This window comes from Triturus cristatus, chromosome 2_2 (genome assembly GCF_964204655.1).
Source record: "Triturus cristatus chromosome 2_2, aTriCri1.1, whole genome shotgun sequence".
Lineage (NCBI taxonomy): Eukaryota > Metazoa > Chordata > Amphibia > Caudata > Salamandridae > Triturus > Triturus cristatus.
In genome coordinates, this window is record NC_140582.1 from 588,970,809 (window position 1) to 588,994,684 (window position 23,876).

Below are 23,876 nucleotides of genomic sequence, written 5' to 3' on the forward strand. Positions count from 1 at the left end.
CTCCTTTTCATATTCTTATGGAATAGTAAGAAATCTCAAATTTCCTTATCACATTTTAGGAAACCAAAATCTACTGGAGGAGTGAATTTTCCTGACTTTCAACGCTTTCATAAAGCCTTTTGTCTTAGGCAAGCATCTAAATGCCTTCTCACAGAACCGTCCCCCTTCACACCTATATGGGTTACCATTTAAAATCTTTTCTTGCACCTTTTTCCGTAAAAGAACGTCTTGCTTTTTCCTCAAAAACTAATGTCACTTCTCTTCCGCTGTTTCCCTCAATTTCAAGCTACCTTTAAGTGCCCTCATTTGATTTGGTACAAATTCGCAAACCTTATGTTAGTAATACTGGAGATTCGCTTCTCAGAAAACGTAACATTTTTCCAAAAGCGTTGCTGGTGTTTAAACATCTCTTATCCCCAGATCCAACAGTTCTAAAACTAAACTGTAGCTTACCTGGGAAGCGTATTTGGGTTGCGTTTGGAGTGTCAACTTCAAGAACAAAATCTGGGCTATATCTTTAACAATGTCTAAGTCTGCATCTAGCACTCAATCTATGTTCTTTCTATATCATAGCTTGTATTTTATGCCTGTATCCATAGCTAATTTTTCACACACTAATAATGAGGATTGCTGGTCATGGGATTTTCCCTTGGCTGATTTGCTGCATCTTACGTTTACCTGCCCAGTTGTACTTACGTTTTGGGTAAAATATCTGGTCCTGTATCTCACTTATCTTTACTTTAAATATCCCTCTGTTTAATGTCATTCTTTTTACAGGAGGTTTATCAGATTCATTGGGACTAACTTTACATGAAAAGGGTTTATTTGACCTTATGTTGGCTCTAGCCTTTCAACAAACTACACTTTATTGGAAATGTTCATTTAAACTTTTAGTTAAGTCTTGGTGGAATAATGTTTGTCATTACCACAGATTAGATATCACTTTTGCCTCTTTGTACAAACCGTTTGTAAATAGATATTTATTTTGGTCACCATTAACTAACTATATAAGTAAGGTTGCAAAAATGCATGTATTTAGCAATCGTACTAAAAATGTTGAAATTCCGTAAATTATTAATTTCTCTACCTTTCTTCTTAAATCTCTTACCATTGAACTTTTCTTTATGTATTTTAATTGTTTCTTTGTTCGCTATTAATATGTAAAGTTACTTGATCTTCAGTTTAGATTTATGTTCAGTTCCTTATTCTCTCCCCCCTTCCTTATGATATTGTTAAAATGTAAATATCTTTCTACTCTGCTTTATTGCTTATTTTTCACTAATCTTATGCTCAATATGATATGTTCATTGCTTACTGTTTGAAATTTTTAATAAAATTAAGCTTATTAAATGTAAAATGTACAGACTGCAAAAAACCCTAAATTAAAACATTGATCTGGAGTAGTGTGTAAAATTTAGGCAAAAAAGGTAACAGACAGCGGACAAGAATATGCTATCTCTTACTCTATACAGAAGAAAGGGTATAATATTATCAATAGTAGATATTTAGGAGTCTTTCCAAATTGTATTATGTTCAGCATACTGTGTGATATATATTTCACCTTTACCTTCATTACTTACTGTATAATAATATTTTATGCCTTTTTTCCACGTACAGTTGTATCTGTTTATTCTATTGCAGAGGTCTTCAATCTGTGGGGCACTGGGGGGATGCAGAGTTCTGGAAAGGGGGCAGCGCATTTTCCAGCCTTGCTTGTCCATGGAATCCAAAACGTTTGTATTTATTTTCGAAAAAGATAGCTGTCCCGTCTCCTGTGCTATGAAAAGCCTTGTGCCAGGGTGCCTGCTTGCCTGAATGAAATGCAATTGTGGGCGATTAGTTAATCTGCAAGTGTAAAGGATGCTCGGGAGCCAGTTCTGGCTTTAATTGATTGAATCACTCGTAGCTTTGTGATGACGACGATTGGGGTTTTTTGAGCGGTAGTACAAAGAGTTAACAACTGGGCTGTGAGGTGCATGCTTTAAATTGTAACTGTGTTTACACAGCCCTTAGTACCCCTAAGGGGGTGTTGAAGGGACAGTTATGTAAAAAACAATTACATTAATTACGCTCTGGTATTACTAAAAGCAACATTTTGAAAGCACCATTTTATCGTAAAACTATTTGCACATTTTGTATCAGTTTATCTTATACTGTGTGTAAAGCAAGTATAAAATAAAGACTAATATATTCACAGTGCTTTCTATCACTGGCTGTGAACTCGTAGCAAAAAAAAAATACACAAGCCACTAATTTCCTCTGCACAAAACAAGATTTAATTCTGTGGCCCACTGGTTACACACAGAACTCTGCAATGCATTGACTAATAGAGGTTTGATAATGTAATACAATGTATTTACTACTGAGTAACAACTTTAGAAATGTATTTTTGATTTACGCTGCCTATTATTTTATATGTAGGTACCTGATGGTGAAAGCTCTTGAAAACGTACAAAATATTTTGGGGCTTATTTATGAGAGGCTTGCACCACCAGAGCATCATTTTTTTTTAAAGCTCCGGTGGCGCAAGTGCCTCAACCATCCCTTTGAGGCGGGGCAAAGTCGCCCTGCTTGGCTTTGCATGGCCTCATAGATATGGAGTATGACAAAGCAGCGCAATTCTCTGCGTTGCCTTACTCTGTGTCAAGGAAGTGTTCCATGTGCGCTCTCACAACACCAATGGATCTTGATGCTCCCCTATATTTACAAAATCACATAAACCTGGGGCAGCACCAAAAACTCACGCCTTCCCAGCAGAGGAGTAACGGGGAGAAATGTTTCCATTCCTCCTCATAGATCCTCTTTGCATGTGTGCTGCACTTTGCAGCTCACATAGAAAGAGGAAAAACCTCTCAGGATTGTTTTTTTTGTGAAGGAAGATGCCCCTTCCTGCACAAAAACAATCCAGCCTATGTTAGTGCTAGGCAGCAATTTGTATGCCTATGCAAGGGGAAAGGACATGAACACACCATATTTCATAAATACAGTGCATTCCTGTTCTTTCACATTGGCGTAGGGCAGCCCAGCAAGAAGACGTGTGGCACTACCCTAAGACAATTTCCTCATAAATGAGGCCCTTGGTTTTTAGCTACACCTGTGACCTCCACCCCCACACACTCACTGATCTTTGGTTTGCTAAACACTGTTTAATAATAATTCTTGTTGTGGGAATTGGGGGCGTTTATGGTTGTCGAAGATGAGGAGTACCAGGTTCTAGATATTTTTGTCAGGAGGGGTCCTTAAACCCAAAGAATTTCCACAAGGGGGTCTCTGCATCAAAAAGTTTGAAGACCTCTGTTCTATTATAAAGTATTTGTGCAATATAGCACTTAAATATTTTGTGGTGCTGTGGCAAATTATACATATTGGTTTCAGTTTTGTGCCCAGACTGGCCATGGTTAAAGAAAACATGCTGGTAGTTTGGTAAATGCCTGATATTGCCAACATGTCACTGGCTTTAAATTGACAGAGTGGCGGCCATAAACACGATATTCAGCCACTTGACTGGGGGTGTGCACATTTTGTATTACTCAAACTAAGTCGAGTCACCCCTAGCTTTGGCCTTCGCTCTGTTAACACCCTCAAGTAGTTTTTCCCCCCACAAACTGCTGATATATTGTTCCCCTTCAAAACACATTGAAAGGCCACCCAGCGAATGATGTCCCAATATGCTTTGCTATCTAAAGGCACCGTCAAACAAACGGGTATTCTGGAACCGCATATTGTTGGTGAGCAGGGGCGTAACACAGGCCCCTGCATCCCCCGCGGTGCGGGGTGCCCCTAAGCTCCAGGGGGCCCGCTCCACACAGTACTCCGTCCTGAGAGCTCATGATTGAGCTCGGAGGGGGCCCCTCCACTTACCTTGCTGGGGGGCCCCCTCAAGTTTCGTTACGCCACTGTTGGTGAGTGTCAGCCAATTAAGACTGGATAATATGACTCTTGGTGGTAGTTCTCTACCTGACTGTGTAACTGGATTGATACTTCTCATCTTTTTTTTCTCAAAACAAGCTAAATTTGGATCAAAAATTATTATTTAACAAAATAAATGTGTGAGCTACAGGTAGAAATGATAATGCGTGTGAGAAATAGGCGAGGTTTACAAGAGAATGACTTTGGCACCTTTCACACCTCTATTCTTGTCCAAAAGCATTGCGGCCTGGCAGGGCAGATGGGCATCGTTTGCCCTTCGTAATATGAGCCACAATGTAAACTAACTGGCGTTTGCACACATACAGGCAGAACCCAATAAACATCCATCGGTGAGCTGTCGCCGAGGCTCTCAGACTCCAATTAATCTGGAGCCTGGTTAATTTACGCTCCGCAGCACCCAGCCGCGTGCTAACTGAGCAATTGTAATTGCAGAATAATAGAACAAACTGTTTACGCAGAAAACATGCACTGAGGGACCCAACAGCACGACACACTGTAATGCTACCAGAATGCTTACAGCTGTTATACAAACTAGCATAGTATTCTTTGAAAACTCCCCATGCACACAGAACAAAATGAAAGGATTGACGGGGAAATGAGCTGCTTATGAAAACATGACAGGCGCAGAGAGCAGGCATTGCTGTATCTTTCCAGCCCGACTCTGAGAGGCACTTTCAGCTTTCCAAAGTATTTTCAGGCTATCGTCTGCCTCGTTTTCTTTTTGTGCCTGAGATGGACCCAACGATCAATCCGCTGCTCCCTGAAGCGGAATGAGTGTGGCGGTTTTGCAAGGAGGGAGCAGCACGCGCTGTGTGCATGTATTGGCTCTTCTGCATGGATGGCACAGTCGCACTTGTTCCAGGACACACTGCTGATCTCAAATTAGATGTGTGGACTCATGTCTTACAGGTGCTTGAATGAGTGAAAAAAGAAGAGAATGACCGCTCTCAACCCTTCGGCTTTGTTCTCTTTACATGGGGAGTACAATACAATTACAAAACAGAAAAAAAACACGAAATCAATTTAAATTAATAATGATGTACGAATCTGACCTAGGTATCTCAAAAGAAAAGAAAAGGTTACTGTGCATGAAGTAAAGGCCAAGAGAACATGTCTAATTTATTTAAACTAATATTATGGCCGTAGGACCGGTGAGCACATTGGTCTATTGGCGAGGAAGATTAGCAGAAAAAAGACGAATGCCACGAATGTTTTACATGACAGTGTGAGGCACGGATCGTCTGCTAGGAGTGAAAAGAGAGGGTGAATAAGAAATCCTGCCATGCTACAGTTCATCGAGTCTCAAGTCACCAATGAGTTCAATAACCACAGAGAGTGAAAAGGCTGAAGATTTAGTGGCAATGATACCTTTTTATAAAACTAACATGTGAGTAAATACACATCCCTATTCCGGGCCAACTAGTAAAACATTACCAGTTTGTGGAGAAAAAAAACTATGAGGAGGTTTACAAGCAGGAAACTCTGAGCTGCATGTTTAGTGCCAGTATACTCCTATAAAACTGTGAGATGACTCACAATAGCCCACTGAATGCATTCAGGGTGTGTTATGCCTAATAATACTTGATACCTTCATTTTTATGCACAAACAGAAGCATCAACAATGCCACTTTTCCACTCTAAGCACCTATGTTAGATGCAGTATGAAAAGGCAAGTATAACTGAAATACAGTATAAAACACATGCATAACTCTTAGTAAAAGTTCTGGAAGATACTAAATACAGCAACCAATGGCGATAGCTTCTAATAACATGTACTGTGGAAAGATAATACTGGCTTGGTGCACACTGCAATTATGGAAGCTTAGGCGATACATGGTCTGACATTCGCAACAAAGGGGCATATCAACAAGGACTTTATCTCTGCTTTTTTGGCTTTAAAAGCCAAAAAAGCAGAGATAAAACTAGCACCCTATCAACAACAGGGTGCTAACATGCAAATTCGCATGTTAGCACCCTTTTACTCTACGCTTCCCCTTGCATCTCTAATGAGATGCAAAGGGGGCGTTCCAGAGTAAAATAATAGGAGAAATGTCGCTAAGCGACATTTCTCCTATTATCAAGAATATCGCTAACCCTGTTAGAGACAAAAAAAGCAGCGCTAACCGCGGTTAACGCTGCTTTTTTACGTCTGGTGTTTTTCTGACTTAGCCATGATATCCTATGGAAGGAGGATATCATGGCCAAGTTTGTCTGTCCCTATCAACAAGCTAACGTGAGATTATCGCTGGGTTTCCAGCGATAATCTCACGTTAGCCACTTAGCACCAGGAATTTTATCGCTATTGAGATAAGCGTTGCTAATAGCACGCTATCTCAGTGATAAAAATCGGCGCTAGCCGGCGATAATTATCCTGGCGCTAAGTGCGCTCAGCGATAATTATCGCCGGTTGTTGTTGATATGCTCCAAAGTGCTTATTTACAATGATAGAAATAGTGGTTGCTAACTAATAGTGGGGCATATTAACAAGCCAGGCGATAAAATTATCGCCGCTTTAGCGGCAGAAAACTGCCGTTAAAATGGCGATGATGGGCTTGATAATAGGCTCTATGGAATTCCAATTGAAGCTCAGGTTAGATGTCCTTCACATCTAACATGGGCTTCAATTGGAATTCCATAGAGCATATTATCAAGCCCATTATCGCCGTTTTAGCGGCAGTTTTCTGCCGCTAAAGCGGCGATAATTGTATCGCCTGGCTTGTTAATATGCCCCATAATCTGTTAATGGAAATGCGTTTATTGCTATTAAAATGTAGCTGTCTCTATTCCATCTCTACATAGAAGGCACAGTTGCACTGGCAGGCACTGCTACTGTAGTTTTGGAAACATAACATCCTCTTTTGCTGTGTGTTTCGATGTTGGCTGCCGTTTCCTTCAGTATTTTTTTATTGCCAGGTTAAATAAAAAGTAAATTGTGTGCTGTTCTGCAAGGTGCCTCTTAACCTATGATGTCTAACTTATTGAGAAGAGGCAGAATGCATCAGAATGCCAGAGATGAGCTGATGGTAAAAAGGAGTAGCCTTTGTTGGGAGAATACACTCTGGCAAGCATTATATATAGAATTATAGATGAGTAGGTGTGAAAAATGGGTATGGTTTTTGACAAGGGGTTCTCAGAGACTCCGATAGACAATGAGAGCAAACTAGTTACCACTGTGTATTTATGGTTCAGTTGCACTTTCCATTGAAAAGGTTGTTTTTTTTATTTGCTAATAGCTTAAGTCCCAATGAATAGAACAGCAGCAAATTTGGAAGTTGCTTAACTTATACAGCTACAATCTGGAAAGCCAACTGTTGTACAGTTCTGTGCAGGAGAAAATATTTAAAGCTGAGTAGGGTCACAAAACTGTATTTCCCAATTTTAGCTGCACATAAAATTCTGTTTGTAGCTACAGCAAAGTTTTCTGACCCAGTTTATGTCAAACCTGTCCTGAAAGTAGAACGTTACACAAAAAGAGTTAATTTAGTCCTCGGTATAAATGTGTTCAATAGTTTTTGAGATGTTAGCATTTAAAAAATCTGCTGATGGCTTTAAAAGTGTTTACACTTTTATATATTTTATCAAATGAAAAGCCATTTGTTTAATTCCTAATACCATTTGCACTATTTGATGAATAGGCATGTAATTTGGCAGGCACTTAGTACATTGAGATTACTACTAAGAATTTTGAATTTGTACAAATCCATTAATTGGTCCAGTTAAGAAAGGGAGGATATAAATCCTCATTTACTAATACCTTTGTCGTTCTAAAATAAATATGCATAACATTTGGCAGATGCATGGAAAGGATTAGTTTTCTACTGATATGCCAAGTTTTGTGCCAATCCATCAAAGGCAGCAAAGTTAAAAGAGGAAGGGTACAATGATATTATAATTTGCTTATAGTGCCGATGCTGTTTGATTAATTTGCATCAAATGTGAAAGCCAGTTAGCAAATTATACCTAATACAGAAATGTCATGTTTTGTGCAGATTTAGTTAGTGTTGGGGGTCTATCAGGGAGCTAGCATGGTGGTCTGTCAGGGGACTAGTTAAGTGAGACCGGATTCTAGGTTTGTATGTGGTCACTAAACGGAATACAAACAAGAGAGTTCTAGGAGGCTTGAATGGAAGCAGACAGAAGCAGAGGACTGAGTCAGGTTGGGAACAGGTTGTGACTTGTGCACTGGAAGTCTACAGGGCACACGCAAGTACACACAACAGGAATATATGCAGGTAAACAACAAACAACTATCATAAATGATAGTTTATCTGCTCCTCTGAAATGTTCTATTGACGAGGTGAAAAGATTTTATACAAAAGCAAGAAGCAGATTAATCTCAAAGAGTTCTAGTTGACACCCTGCAGCTCCTATGGAGAAGGTGTTTAGGGTGGGTTCTCTGTGTCAAAGGAACAAGCCTTGGAATCTAACTGGCACCACTGGAAGCAGTGACCATCAAGATAAAAAGACAAGACTGAACAACAGGGAACAGAACAAGGAACATCAAACAGAAACTGAGCTCAGACAAACCAGGACTGGAAATCAGGGCCAGGAACAGGACTACAATTCTGAGAACAAGGCTAGGAAGGTTCTTCAGTCAAACAAGGCAAGGCAGAAATATGCAGACACACAGAAACACAAAATACAAGGCAAGGAGTCTGCATACATCAGGGAAGACCACGAAGAGTGCAGACAAGAGACAATGAACTTTGGCTAACACAGGAAGAGAAATGCAGGAAAACTAGAGACAGAAACAGATACTACATATAGCCAAAAGACAGGGAAATATGAAACTGAATCAAAGGGCAAGCCTGTAGTAACAACAGCAGCAACACAGAGCTCATGAATACACAACAGGAAGCAGTTGAAAAGCCAGCACACTTTGCACTCACAGGGCTGAAACAGCTGGAGTCTCAGGAGAGGAGTACAGTTGCAGGGAGAGAGACAAGCGCAAGGAAAAAAACAGGTGCAGGGATTCAGGGGACCACCAATGAAGGGAAGGCTGAACTGAGGCTTGTAGGAAACAAGATCAAGGAAACCATGAGACACAAGCGGGGGAATAGGAACACCTGAAACAAAGTGTGGATCAGAGTAAACATAGAAACAGGCCCAGAATAAAGACAGAAAGGGCTAAAAAGAATCATAGTGTCCTGGAACAAATCTAGCAAACTAGAAACCACCATCAGGATGGGATCTAGGAAGGGTCTGAAGACAGGTGGAACTACAAAGCCCATGATGCACCTGGACAATAGATTGGAAGCCTGGACTGGATGACAAAGTTTATCTGGCTAGCCAAGGTATAGAAGTCTATGATGTCCTATTTAGATTAAAAGCAGGAGCCCAGAAGGCCTTCGTGGGCACTGCCTAGTGACAGTACGGCAGAATCCTGACAGTTGGGGGCAAAGTTAAATGGGAGGACCAAACATTTTTCTTTTGCTAATAACGTTGGCACTGTTTGAAAAAAAGAATTAACACTTACAAAAAAGAAGTACAAAACTAAGTAGAAACAGCAATATAATGTTTGCAGCCTTGAGAAAGCTCAGAGCAAAGAGAGAAACACAATGTGCATGAGAACAAAGTGGATCTGCACAAATATTCATATATATGTAGCATATTTAGCCTATTCTTGTTCTTTTCAAATTTGTACAGATCTGTCGAGGGAGTCTGGTATAAAAGGGTGGACCAAAAATGTGTTGATTTGCTCATAACGTCGAAACTGTGTGAGAAATGTGCACAAAATCAGACTGAGGCTATTAAGCATTTGTTCAATAAAGCGGGTAGCAGTTTAAAGAGTGGGATACAATTTTCATTTGCTTGTAACTTTAGCACTCTTCAAGGACCCTGTATTAAATCTGGCAGTAACATAGCAAGTTACTCCTAGAGCAGGTAGTTAGGGTTTCTTGCCCATCCAAGGGGGGAGGGATGCAAAGATGGGGGTGGGAACATTTTTGATTAACCATATGATGGATTTGCAAAACAATGGACCTTGCATATATTGATATTACACTTGATTGTCTCTGTTTCATGTAGCTTCCATCACGTGGGCAGATTTAAAAGGGGGTGGGACAAAGAAATATTCATCTGCAAATATATTTGGCACTGTTTGATGAATCCACAGAACATTTGGTAGACATTTAGCAGTTTTGAGCAGATTCATCAAGTGTGGAACAAAGATGATTGAGAGGCAATAAATGATGAATTCAATGTGGCACTGTTTGATGGATCTGCATAACATTTGCCAAATTGTTAATTAAACCAGTACAAGGTCAAGTCCCTTTGTGCATATCCACTGTCAGTTGGAAGCAGGGCTTGCTGCAGGTGCTATACAATGCGAAATTAATACATGGTAATTGAGTGTGGTATATCACAAACGACCCTTGAAATTCATAAAAAAAAGTGGTTCAGCATTAGCAAAACTGAAAAAAGCCCTGAAATTCACCAGTTATGCTGTCCATACTCACAATACACACCCTAACTCACACCTCTTCCATGCTCAGTGACATCTTTCAAAAAAGGCTGACTACAAAGAGTAAAATATTGTGAGGACTGTGAACATTTTTTTAATCCACAAATACAATTATATTACATTTCGTAGAACTGTGATATTGTCCTGTGATTATCTAAGTTATAAGGATCTAACATTAATAGGATCTAAACTGTTTTTTTCTAAAGGCATGGCCAAGGCAAACTCCATGTTGGATAATTGCCACTTGCTCTGGCCTCGTAGTCTGATTTAGTGACACAGTTCACAGAGTGTTATGTGCTTCACAAAGATGAACCACATGCACTAGATTGGGCACTGCTCCAAACATACTGCAAAAGAATATATTGCTAACTAAGGGAAATAGAATGAATAACTGTACATGTTCATAGGAGGTTTGGGCTCATTTCACTGGACTAAGGCACAGAATTCACATAGAACCTTTGGAGTTGAAGTGAGACACATAATCAATGCTCACAAAAAAGAAGTAGAGAACTAAATCAAAGACAAAGTCAAAACGGGATATAATATTAACTGCATTGAGATAGCGTTCAGAAAACAGAGAAATGTGACATGAATGATATCAAATTGCAGACATGGGCTACTAAAAAATGAAGAGAAATGAGAAAATAAAGAAGAAGAAATCTGATGCCTGCTTACTGAACCCCAGCATGTTTGATCAGACTGATGTGTCAATGTTTAACTAATAACCTGATTTAGATTTGGTGGACAGGATACTCCATCCAAAAGTGACGGCTATCCCATCCACTCCATAACAAGCACATTATATCCTAGGACACTTGTAATATGAGATATCCATATTGTGACAGAATAAACTGTTGGCACAACTGCAAATCAAATGCTAAGTCAGTGAGAGATACTTCGTGATTGGTGGGATCATATTATATTTGTTTTTGTGATTACATAGTGTTTGAGAGCTGATCAATCTTCCAATAATCAGCTAGCAACAATATGTGTGTTGAATGAGGGTTGACATATGTCTGATCAGTGGTACATGCATTCAAAATAAAAGCAATGGTAATTCCGAGTAAATATTTCTACCATCACAATAAGACATATTTCCGGATCTAGACAAATTAATACTGGACCAACTTAGAGATTGTATCCAGGAAGAGCACCACTGATTGTGGATATGTGGAATATCATTAAATTGAAAAATATATTATATATGTTACTTAAAGTGTTTGAAAAAAACAGAAGTGTGTTATGCAGTTATTATGAGAATAGGTTTGTTTTTAATGAAAGGAGAGACATTAATGAACCCTGGTCGTTATTTGGAACAAGCTCGAACGAGTGGGAAAGTGATTTAATGAGACTTGGCTGCAAGCACTTATGGCTTGCATAGATTTGTGGTCCAAGTGATGTTTTCCAAATTCATAATTTGCCCCACTTAACCTATTTGAGCCTCGTGAAAATGACAAATCCACGTTTCACAGAATGTTGTCTTCATGATGTTGGACTGGCTTTGTGGAAAATCTTGGTGAACAGTTTCTGTGTGAAAGTTTTAGTGGCCTCAGCTTTCAGAGTCTTCCTTGTGCACCAGATAATTGAGATGGTTTCTATTGGTTGGCTGACATCCTCTGAAATGTTATCAACCTCCTTCATCTCAAGCTATTCAGATGGTCATTTCTCCTACATGCAGGTAGTTGTCCGTACAAAGCTTTAACCAATCAACCCGGTGTGCCAGTATAAGGTCTAATTTTTCAAAACCCAAATATTCTGACTGAAAAAGGGAGACTTCATAAAGTGTTCTCTAGTAATATGGTGGCATTCTCCTTAAAAAAACACAACAATGAAGAACTCTACTTTCTTTGTCTTTCTTGATGTTTCTGATGTGAACCAGGCATTTTTTTTTGTTTTTTTGTAAAAGATGAAAGAGTATAACATTTATAAGTGACCATAAACCAACCCCTAAATATTGCCCACATTCTGGACTTCAACAATTGATATAGCTTGATAACATATTTATTTCTAAGTGTGTGCTAAGGACACAAAACACTCTTCATCATTCCTTGCAGATAGAATTAAAACATGACTGTGGTGAGACGTTTAGCTAAGGATCTCCTTTCTACTTTCTGTAGAGGAGAATTTGATCTGACCTAATAATGAAAAGAGCTAATGGATAGCATTGTCAGTTATTAACAAATTTCTACTTAAAGGTAAATTGAGCAAATGGTTTTGGCACTGTCCTCAACAGTCAATATCTGTAGCAAACCGAAAATAGGTAGGTAAAATATTATAGCGGGTTTTATCTTTTCCGTTCACACTACAATCAGCAGTTCATTTTAATATAGATCAATATCCTGGTCTCTGAGAACTAAATTAGGAATTATTTATCCTGTGACATGGATCCTGAAGCAGAGCTCTTAGTGGCCACTGAACCTTTCTAAGATGCACGGCAATGTTGTTGGCTTGTAGGGAACAAAAGTCTTCTCTACAAGTCAATAAAAAAAAGGCAACACAAAGAGCAATGTGGCACACTCTTGTTCTATTCCTTTACAATGGACACGTTAATCATAAGCTATTATTCCTCAGTGTCAGTCATTCATAGGCAGTCAGAGGGCTTTCCACAGTAGAATTTCCTGTCTTGGAGATAAAATGCCCTCTATTATCGCCAGCCCACGTGCCCTGGTATGTATGTCCCAGTACACAGATGAAGTATAAGGTAGCAAGAAGCCAAATAAAAAAGGGAGACAGCACACAAGTAGATGATGAGGAAATCCCCACACTGCACCACACATCACTCTGGGTGTCCTGCTGTACATCACTGGATATCTCTACAGTGCCTTGCCTTCTGCTCTCCTAAGGTGCGTAATCCTCTGTCCCTTGGGTTATGTATGACTGATGATCTGTATGCCTGGGTCCTTGCATATCCCTCGCTTTCTTTACATGGGTGTCACCACAATTTTTTCTTTTAAGACGCAGTTTGGAGCTCGCACACATTTCTGGATCTTGGCACGTGCCACATTTTGGTGCTACCTTTGTGAAAACTAGAAACGTTAACTGTTCCATGCTTGAGCCAGGCTTTGTGCAGCACCTGGGATATTGGCACAATCATGGCCGACTTTTGGGCGGTGCGACCGATGCAGCTGCACCTTGAGCGAATCTAGGACTGTGGAAGTGGGGGTCGGGGTGGGCTGTATTGAAAAATAACTTATGACTTTAAAAGCAGGTGCTGCAGAGTTCCTTGTAAGTCCAGCAGTTTTCAGGCAACAATAACAATGTCAAGAAAAATCCAGTGATTAATGTTCCTGCTGGAGACAAATCGATGTTTTGTCTAGTGGCAGCTTTGACTCATCATAAAGTAGTGCAGAGGGTTAATGTGCCTGCTTGCAAAGAGCGTGTTCCAGGCAGATCACAGATCTGAGTGTAAGGGAACTGAGTAGCACTATAAATACGAAATGCATGCCAGGGAGGGGTTATAAGAGATGAGGGGCACTGTTGGAGGGTGATATTGAGGGAATTCGTGGAGAATGAGGTTGGGGGAGGGGGAAAGTCTATTGCACTGGGAGCCACGAGAGCTAAAGCCGGCCCTGGGCACAATGGTTCACAAAAAGGGGTTTCATATGGTGAAGTGAATGGATTCAGCATGATTGCATGCATCAGCTACAATATTTGAAATGGAGCAGAATTAATTTACACTATTAGTGTTGGAATTATTGTGTGTATTTGTGATGGCAATGAATCCTCACCTGCCAGGAGACAAGGCCTGGATTTGCCAATCACATTCTCAACAATCCAAGGTTGCGAATTCTTACTCATCAATGTAGTACAATGTTTAAAACATAAGTATTGCAAAACATTAATAACAGGTGTTCACTAGATATGGTTTTCATGCATCGTACTTGTTATACCTAACGTTCTTTGCAGAACATAAAACCTACTCTAATAACTACAGTTATCTGTTGAACGTTAGCCAACCACCTTTTACCAAAGCTTCCTGTAACATAATTCCTAATTTATGCTTGTCTGAAAACACATCTACTGTCAAGGCAGCTGTGAAGGGGAAGTGTTGGGTTCAATTCAGAAGAAATTAAAGCAATGAAAGAATATGGCGTAGATCGTGTTTGGGCCTTAACTCAGGATAACATAGATTAGCCATCAAATCATTTACAATTTCAATGAGGATTAACGAACCATCTGCATGTTATTCCATTGATTAATTTTGCAAATGCAGAGTGAATTAGAGCAACTTGTGGTTTAGTCAACAAATAAAATGTGACCCAGCTGGCAAACATCTCCATCAGTAAACCCAGCTGGCTTGTTGGACACTTCATTTTAAATCATTAAGAGGAGTGGCCCGGCACAGCTGCTCGTGTACTATGTTATGTTTTAAAGTTATATCTTTAATTTTTGCTGAAATCAGTTTTCAAAATGTGACTTTAAAATCACTTTCTTTTGAAATTTAAAAAAACGTTTCCGTCCGTCATAAAATAATTGCAACTGTTGGACATTTCCTTTAGCTACATTTCAAATTAAGTCTTCTGTGTCAGAATTCAGCAGATATTGTTACAGAATTTGCATGCATGTAGAATGGCTTGAGTACATTGCCCTGAAACTTCCCCAACACCCTCCTCCACACATGGACCAGGCCACCCGAACAATATAATTTGCCTTTCGGGCCTCCATAATAAGGCTCGTATGTCGTGGCAATGCGATTGGAAAGTATGTGTTTGTACAGTAGTTTTCATTATAAAACAGAAACAGATAAATTAACTGAAATATTTTGGGCTTTGAACAAGCTCCAGACTTCTTCCACATGATCAGTGCATAAAGTTATCTTATATTGCCTTATTTATTGGAAAATTCAAACACTGTGTAGCGGTCTAGTTGCCTGAAGAGTGCCACCCCGAGACCCCTGGCCGCAAGGACCTTTACACATTGTATCAACCTCTGGCCAGGTGTGGCCAGAGGGTATAAATAAACGGGTGGAGGTCGCTCGGGACTTCCTGCCCACAGTGTGCACTAAGGTTGTGGTGTTAGTTCTTACGCAGAGCCATCGCTAGGCCCCAACACTCTGGGTCACTAACAATACACTGGCGACGAGGGTGCGTGCTTCATCGTTCATCGACAACGTCCTGCGCTCCACCTGTCTCCTGGTGCCTGCTCCCAGCCAGTCGGCCCAGCGTAGTGAACAGCGACGTCGAAGCCTGACATGGATAGCACTGGTCTCGTGTCCCCCTGCTGCGTGGGAGAGAAGACAAGGAGGCTGTAAAAAAGCAGAACTGCTGCCTTGACACCGTGCCCCCTCTGCAATGCAGAGCCCTCAGGCCTACAGCCTCCACTGCAGTCGTGGCACAGGTACTCGCCTGCCTGTTTGTCCCTGCCTGAAGACTGCATGCCTGCCGTGTGCACTGCTGTCGCTGGTGCTCCCAGTGTAAGCGCGGTTGAAGCCCGCATGGGGGTGCAGGGGTGCGCGCATGTGCATGAATACCGGCGGAGCTCCTGGTGGCAGCGCACATGTGGTCAAAGCAACGCTAATCCCCAGCAGCATGCTGCCAGGATATCAGGCCACATGGTGACGGCCCCAAGGGCAGCATCCATCAGACCCTTAACAAAACCTGGACTACAAGAGGTTTAAGCTGTGCCAGGCAGGTCAGAGGGAAGGGGAATCGATTGACACGTTCCACAAACATCTGCGTGAGCTGGCAAGCACCTGCATGGACGAAGACCAGAACAAAGAGGTGAGGGTTCAAGTGATTCAAGGGTGCCGGAACAAAAACCTTAGGACCTTCATCCTGGGCCAGCCAGGCATTACCCTGGAGGATATCCTCATTATGGCCAGGTCACATGATCTATCTAATGCCAGGGCGATGGCAATGGACATTGCGATCACTCAACAAGTGGAAAAACCAGCTACGATCAAAACTGAGGGGTTGGACGCAATCAAGCCCCAGAACAGAGGCGCCCGAGGACGGTGGCCTGGAAGAAGTGCACAAAACTATCGCTGTGGATACTGCGGCAGGGAAGAACATCCGCAGGAAGAATGCCCAGCAAAATGGCGAACATATTCCAAGTGTGGCACACCCAACCACTTTGCAATAGCGTGCAAAGGAGGCCCACAAAGTTGATGAGCCCGAGGACGACGGCCGCCGTCGAGGGCAGTCAAACACCTATCACTGGAAGATCCCGAAAACCCAAGAAGGACTTGGACACCTACTAGACAGAAGTACTACCTCGAAGACTCATCGACTGACGAAGAGGGCGAATGCTATCTAATCTCATTTGTGAGTGACCTCAAATGGAAGAGGCGACCACAGCCCACGCGTGCCATAGAAATTGCTGGATCACAGATCACCGTGCTGATAGACACAGGAGCCTTGGTGAATGTGATGGGTGCCAACACTATAAACGACTCAACCCACAGCCCACACTAGCTCCATCGCATGTCAGGATCCACGCTTATGGCAGCCGGACCCCTCTGCTGTTAAAAGGAAAAATTACCGTTCAAGTCAAAGCGGAAGGACGTGTAGTGACTACCACATTCCACGTAGTCAATAGAGAGGCGCACATTCTGGTGGGGAGCCACACAGCCGAAGACCTTGGCCTAGTCACATTTGCCAACTCGATCCAAACACTCCAAACCGAAGACGTCCTGAACCTCTTCCAACAACTGTGCAAAGGATTCGGATGCATAAAGACAGCCCCTACCAAACTGCATATCGACAAAGCCATAAAGCCAATAGCCCTGAGTCACAGACGAGTACCATTCCACCTAGGAACCTTAGTGGAGAAAGAGCTACAAGAACTAGAACAACAAGGCATCATCGAGAATGTTACAGGGCCGACACCTTGGGTATCCCCACTGGTGATCGCAGAGAAACCAAAGCTTCCCGGAAAAATTCGGCTATGTATCGACATGCGCATACCCGATCAAGCAATCAAGCGCGAAAGACACCTGACACCCACCGTAGATGATATCTTAGCTGATCTCAAAGGGTCACGCTGGTTCTCCAAGCCAGACCTCAATGCAGGATACCACCAACTGAGGCTAGCCGAAGAGAGCCGGTACCTAACAACATTTTTGAGCCACATGGGCCTACGCTGATACAAACAACTCAACTTCGGAATATCCTCAGCCTCAGAGATCTTCCAGAACACTATCCAGGAGGTACTGTCAGGACTCCACAGAGTACTCAATGTCAGCGATGACATCCTGCTTCACTCCGTGACCATGGAAGAACGCCATCGCCTCCTCCAATCCACGCTTCAAAGTGTCGCTGAGCAAGGGGCCAACCTCCGCTGAGACAAGTGTTCATTCTTTCAAGAGTCTATTGAGTCCTTTGGGTATGTGTTCAGCCAAGACGGAGTCAGAGTAGACCTGAGAAAATCGCAGGTGATACAACAAGCCCCCGCACCAATGTCAGCGTCAGAAGTGGGAAGCTTCCTTGGAATGGACACCTACTGCGGGAGGTTCATACCGAACCTGGCAACACTAACGGAACCTCTACGCGCCCTGACCAAGAAAGATGCAACCTAGAAGTGGAGTCAAGAAGAAGAGATCGCCTTCCCAAAGATCAAAGAAGCGTTGCTGGGAGGAACTACTATGGTATATTTTGACACAACGCAAGTGACAGAACTCCTCATCGACGCCAGTCCCACTGGACTAGGGCCCATCCTGATCCAGGAGACGGAACCTGGACCAACAGGACCACCATTACAGTCCAGAAAGAATCTGAAGTCATCACCCGGAACATATCCTGGTTCAGTCGAGTCCATGACACCAGGTTCGACTGGAGATCACCCAGACAGGTGGAAAATGGAGAAGACGCCATCGATAGCCAATCACTGGGTCTCGAGGATAACCTGACTGAAGGAGGTCTACCCTCCCTGACGCCTGCGGAGGCTTGGACTACCGCAACCGATGTCGCCACCAGACCGCCAAACAGCCCTCAGAGTCCGGTTCCAAAGGTGCGAATGGAGACCAAACCCAAAATGGAGCCAAAGACTCACAGACTGTATGTGTTAACTTTGAAATGTTCATTTTGAATACTGACTTGGGATGGGATGTAGCAGTCTAGTTGACTGGAGAGTGCCACCCCAAGACCCCTCACCCGGAAGGGCCTTTACACATTGTATCAACCTCTAGCCAGGCAGGGCCAGAGGGTATAAATAAACGGGCGGAGGTCTTTCGGGACTTCTGGCCCAAGTGTGCTCTAAGGTTGTGGTGTCAGTTCTTGCGCTGCACCATCGCTAGGCCCAAACACTCTGGGCCGCTAACATTACACGCGGGAATATTGATAACGTTTCTCAATCCACTCAGATTGAGGAATTCAGTGCTGTTAATTTTTATTTTTACATCCTTCGATTTTAGAAATCAATTTTGCTCATTTAAAGTTTGTAGTTATATATTCATTTTCTACACTACATTTATTTGTTTACAACCCAGCAACAAGAAAATATGGAGTAGTTATAATCCCTTAATTGTTACAGGATAGTGCAAGTTATGAAAACAACATTGACATGTAGTGGGGGTTTAGTTGTCTACTTAGACACAGTGTTTACATATATACACTTACGTACCTGCATAGCTTTCTGGGTCTGAACATCTACAATGAGCACTCTGTCGAGGCGGGGCTGAGCCACATAAATAAACTTGTCCTTGACGTTAACGGCAGAGGCCCACTCACAATGCTGACTTTCTCCATCCTCTGACTTTGGACATACTTCCTCCTAAAATGAAATGAGAATTATATATAAAATATAACAAACCAAGTCACACACAATATTTAGTAAACTGTAGTTAATTTCCTTTTGTCAATAGGCCTAACAGCAAACTATTGCTTTGGTCTGCAATTTGACAGGAGAAATTGGATTATCAGAGGGCAATTATATATCTATAAAGGGCATAGGCTATATCGAAGGAGGCCTCAGAGATGAAGAGTTTTCATGCTAAATAATCTATGCATTGCCTGGTTTATACACAGATGATGTTTCAGCTTGCAATCAGTCAGCTCTGAGGGTGAACACACATAGAGAACTGCATATTACAGGTTTGCATCAACAAGTCTGATTTCGCCTCTCGTTTTTACAAACTATTGATACTGCAATAAATAGAGACAGCAGATGTGTGCTGTATTCATAGTGATACCACAATATCTGTCTACCTGTATTGATATTGGAGACTTTTATATGAATCTAATTCATTATTATTAAACATTTGGAAACAGATATTGTTGTATTTAAAAGTGGTATCATTCGTATAGTTCGCTCTGCATTAGATTAGTGGAAAACTGAATGAGTGGCTGAAAAGACTAGTTCAACAGAGTGCAACGACCATCCCGTATTTCATGGCTAGACGAGGAACAACCTGATACAAGGTTCAATAACCTAATTTGTAAAAAACATTTTGTAAAGTTGCTCTGCAAAGTAAAAAGAGCTTCACCATGCTGGCTGCTGGGCAACCCAGGAGCCTAGCATCAGCAGCCTAGCGTGCTGAGACTAAGGGCCATATGTAGGAAGCCTAATACCGGTCGGTAACGGCCGATTTTCGGTAAATATACCGTTACCGACCGGTATTTAGGCTTTTGCTATGTAGGGGGATCATTTCAGGATTCGGTAATTTACCGAATCCTGAAATGAGATGTAGGGGGAGTGTGTCGTGGGTGTGGGGATTCGTTATTTACCACCAACTAAAAGTTGGTGGTAAATGACGAATAGGTGTAAAAAAAATGCATTTTTGTGCACTTTGAAGTGTGCAATGTGGCAGACATACATGCCCTTAGGGCATGTATGTGCGCCACATGTGCACACATGGACGAATCAGGGGTGCAACAGGGTGTCAATGTGACACCCTGCCACCCATGATGATGCCTCCCCCATTACCGAATCGGTATTTACCGATTCGGTAATGGCAACTGGCTTCCCATTCATTCCTATGGGCCTCCAGGCCCATAGGAATGAATGGGAAGCCAGTTGCCATTACCGAATCGGTAAATACCGATTCTAAAATACCGACACTTACCGATTCGGTATTTTTTTACCTACATTACATTTACCGATTCATGAATACCGAATCGGTAAAATTCGGTATTTAAGAATCGGTAAATGTAATTTACCTACATATGGCCCTAAATGAGCTTCCAACTGACGAGACACATGGCCAAATGAATGAACGGCAATGACCAGATTAGCATTTTGATTGTGGACCAAGTTGAGTCAATTCATGAGGTACAAAAGGAGAATACAAGCTAGGACAGACACTCCTGAACACTGCAATTGTTCAGTGTCACTGTAATTCTGGCACCCTTCTTAAGACAGGAGGTATATATCTCAAGATTCCTAGCTGAAGAGGCATGAACTGTAGTTCTTGTAATCTTTGAAAATATTGAGAGGATGACATCGAAGTTAGAAACAGGATTCCTCACCCGACAAGTTGGTATAAGCAACTATCCAAATATTTTTTACAGATGGCAATTTAGAATATTGTAACCAAGCGCTATTACCTTCGCTTTTTCAGAGGGTTTACCTTCAGTCAGTGGCTTCCCATTCAATCCCACACAGCCAAAATGAAAAGGAGCAAACACATTGATTTGGCACACAGTGCCATCTCTCTAATCTGAGGATGACATTGGTATTATTAACATAAATATAAAACGTATAGACATGCAAGCCCATGAGATCAGGGAGGAGCTAAAAATAAAGATTTGTACATTCAGAACAACTCAGTTTGTTGTACTCGAGGGAGAACATTCTCCTTAGGCAAGGGAGTAAATGGCACTTATTGCATAGCCTGTATGTGTATGGCCAAGAAAGAAGTGAGTTAGAGCAGGACCTGACCCTACGCAGCTTTCTTACAAATATGCCTGAGGAGAATGATCTAATATGATCAGCACCTGACAAAGCTTGAGGATGGAAGACTACATAGCGTGGCGAAAAGAAACCGAATAACTCACCTGAATTCAGGAAGGTCTTTTTCAGCAAGACACATAATATTGCAGGCACTGATTGCATCTCCCATGACAGGAGGCACCAATGGCAAAAGTATTTTTAACTAGAGCACCGTGCCCAGATATAATAGATCAAAATTGAGTTAGCGCTTTGTTGAATTTTTCCATTGAGAGAGAATGAAAAATTGCCAATCTGAGTAAGTGTTTCTGTCTCCAATCAGGGACGTCTCAAAATTGGCACTTTTAGTATCATTACATATTAGACATTTTTGGGAAAAAATGTGTGTGAGGAATTTCCAGAAAAGAAGTACAATTACTCATTTAATAACCATTGCTGTGGCAGACGCGGAATCCCAAAATCACCTTCAAGGTTTTTTCCTTTTCTGGTAACTGTTTGGCCTCTGCAATGCTGTCATTGTAGCAGAACGAGCCATTTACAAGAGTTTTGCACAAACATTTTTTAGTTTACCTGCGGGACAATATTCACAAATCATTTGCATTCCATGGTGCGAGCTTACGTTTTCAGCGGTGCAAATAGTAACAAAAGAAGCGGATTTAAGCAAGCTCAGTAAAGATTTAATTATTACAGGTGCTGTTGTGTGAAGACGGTATTGAATATATTTAAATTAAGAATCATGTCATCACCTGTTCCAAGTGCAACACATTGGATGGTGTGTCCTCGTACAAGTTAGAAAGGTTGTTGAGATAAATCCACTATGATGAGCAGTGACGTATGACTATTTATTATATGTAATTGGTCTTGGAGATATGATCTAATGTGTGGGAAAAAGTAATTATGTAGCTGAAGGCAAAATAAAATATGAAAACGTCTAGGATATCACTACTGAATGCAGTGTATTGATCAACCTGGAGCATGCCAAATTTCTTACAGTTATCTACCAGAGGATAGAAAGAAAATATTTTGCACCAAAACTGTTGAGATACCCAAACAAGAACATCATGTGAAGACAGTGGAATGCTACCAAAATGAACAAATGAGTTGAAAATGTTGCATTTCATCCTTGACAGCAAATTATAATGATCATTGAACATATACTAGCCTATTTTTCACAAAAGAAGTTCAACATCCAGGGGAGGAAAGAGTTGATGTGCCCACACTTAATTTCACAATTTCTTTTAAACTAGTAGTACTCCACCACATTCAAAAATCTAAATTGTAAACTGGTTTGTTGAGCTAGGAAGTGAGACGTAAGAGATATGTGCTGTGATTGAGCCCCAAAAAGACCTAGTCATTTGACCTCTACCCAGTAAACTGGTTTCTGTCAAGAATACCTTAGATTAGATAAATCTCTTGAGTGATCTCGTTGTAGCTGCAAACTATGTGGTCAAAAGTGAAGAGAAGTAGAAACCACTAAACTGTAGCTCTCGGTTTTTTGGCTCAAGCATTGAGGTTTTGCTCAAAGAAACACCAAAACCAAGTTAGTTAGGATATATCTGGGAATATCTATATGTGATTAGATAAATCTCTTGAGTGGTCTTGTTGTAGCTGCAAACTATGGAGTCAAAAGTGAAGAGAAGTAGAAACCACTAAACTGTAGCTCCCAAGACTGAATGTATTTCCTGAGAGGTTTTGGACTTTGTCCTGGGTACCTAGAAATGAATGTTTTCTAAGTATAAATTTTTAGTGAATGTGGCTTTAGAATGTCAGAAAGTCCCAACATTTGGAGAAAGGGGATTTTCTGCTCCCAAAGTCAGGTTACAGGATAGTTCAATACAAACAAATGTCATCTCTATAGTAAAATGTCCAGTTATGACTAGCTTTTGGAACTCCTCTGCAGAAGCATCAGCTCCACTGCCCAAAGGCCCTTCCACACAGGCAAAATGGAAAAGATATTTGAAGACGGCAGTAGAAATTTCATTTACAGCTAGTCCACTGGCTTTCTTCCATGCAAGACATCTTCATTTTTCTACAAGTGCCTTCTTCTCTACCAACAGGGACCTGTTCCTCAGGGAAAGCAGGCTCTCTTGAAATAAGAGACACATCTGTCATTGGCAGTCCTCAAGAAGCTGGTTTCCATAGCCCGTTCATCCGCCTATTAGCCGCAGACAGGCAACTGCCAGTCACTAGCAGTAAGGAGACCAGTCTTTCTTTTTTAGTTCCAGAAAATCCTCTCCTCTGAGTGGGTCAAGCAGGGCAATTTAAAGGATATTTCCAGTCTGTGATTTTCAATTTCCCATGAGCTAAATTACTCGTTCTGGGATAAGCTGTACTTCAACAAAAAAGCAAAGAAAGTTGACACCTGCAAAGCCCCCTTTGTTTTTTCTCCCATGCACTGATTAGCTTCAATGTTCTTCCGTAGGCTACTCTTTTCAAATGAAATTTCAGTGCTGTGGTAGTAATCAGAAGGATATGTGTCAAGGAAGGCATGATGCAGTTTCTAATATGAGGGCTTGTCTTTGGAGCCAGAAACTACCTTCCTTAGCCACGAAAAAGAGTAGGCATGAAAATCAAAGACAATTCATGAATCACTGTAGGCCAGCCAGAAATTCTAACCATTCCATTGATTTTCTTAGCCTGAATTTGTTTAACCTTTTTA

General features: G+C 41.5%; 1 protein-coding gene across 2 annotated transcripts in view; it reads right to left on the reverse strand.

Annotated features, from left to right (window-relative positions):
- Positions 1-23,876, reverse strand: part of FSTL5 (follistatin like 5) — a 2,810,134-nt gene that overhangs the window by 484,525 nt on the left and 2,301,733 nt on the right. For both annotated transcript variants that reach the window (XM_085641771.1, XM_085641770.1), the window contains one exon: positions 18,953-19,102. In XM_085641771.1, coding sequence (XP_085497897.1) covers positions 18,953-19,102 — 150 coding nt within the window. The remainder of the gene's footprint in view (positions 1-18,952; positions 19,103-23,876) is intronic.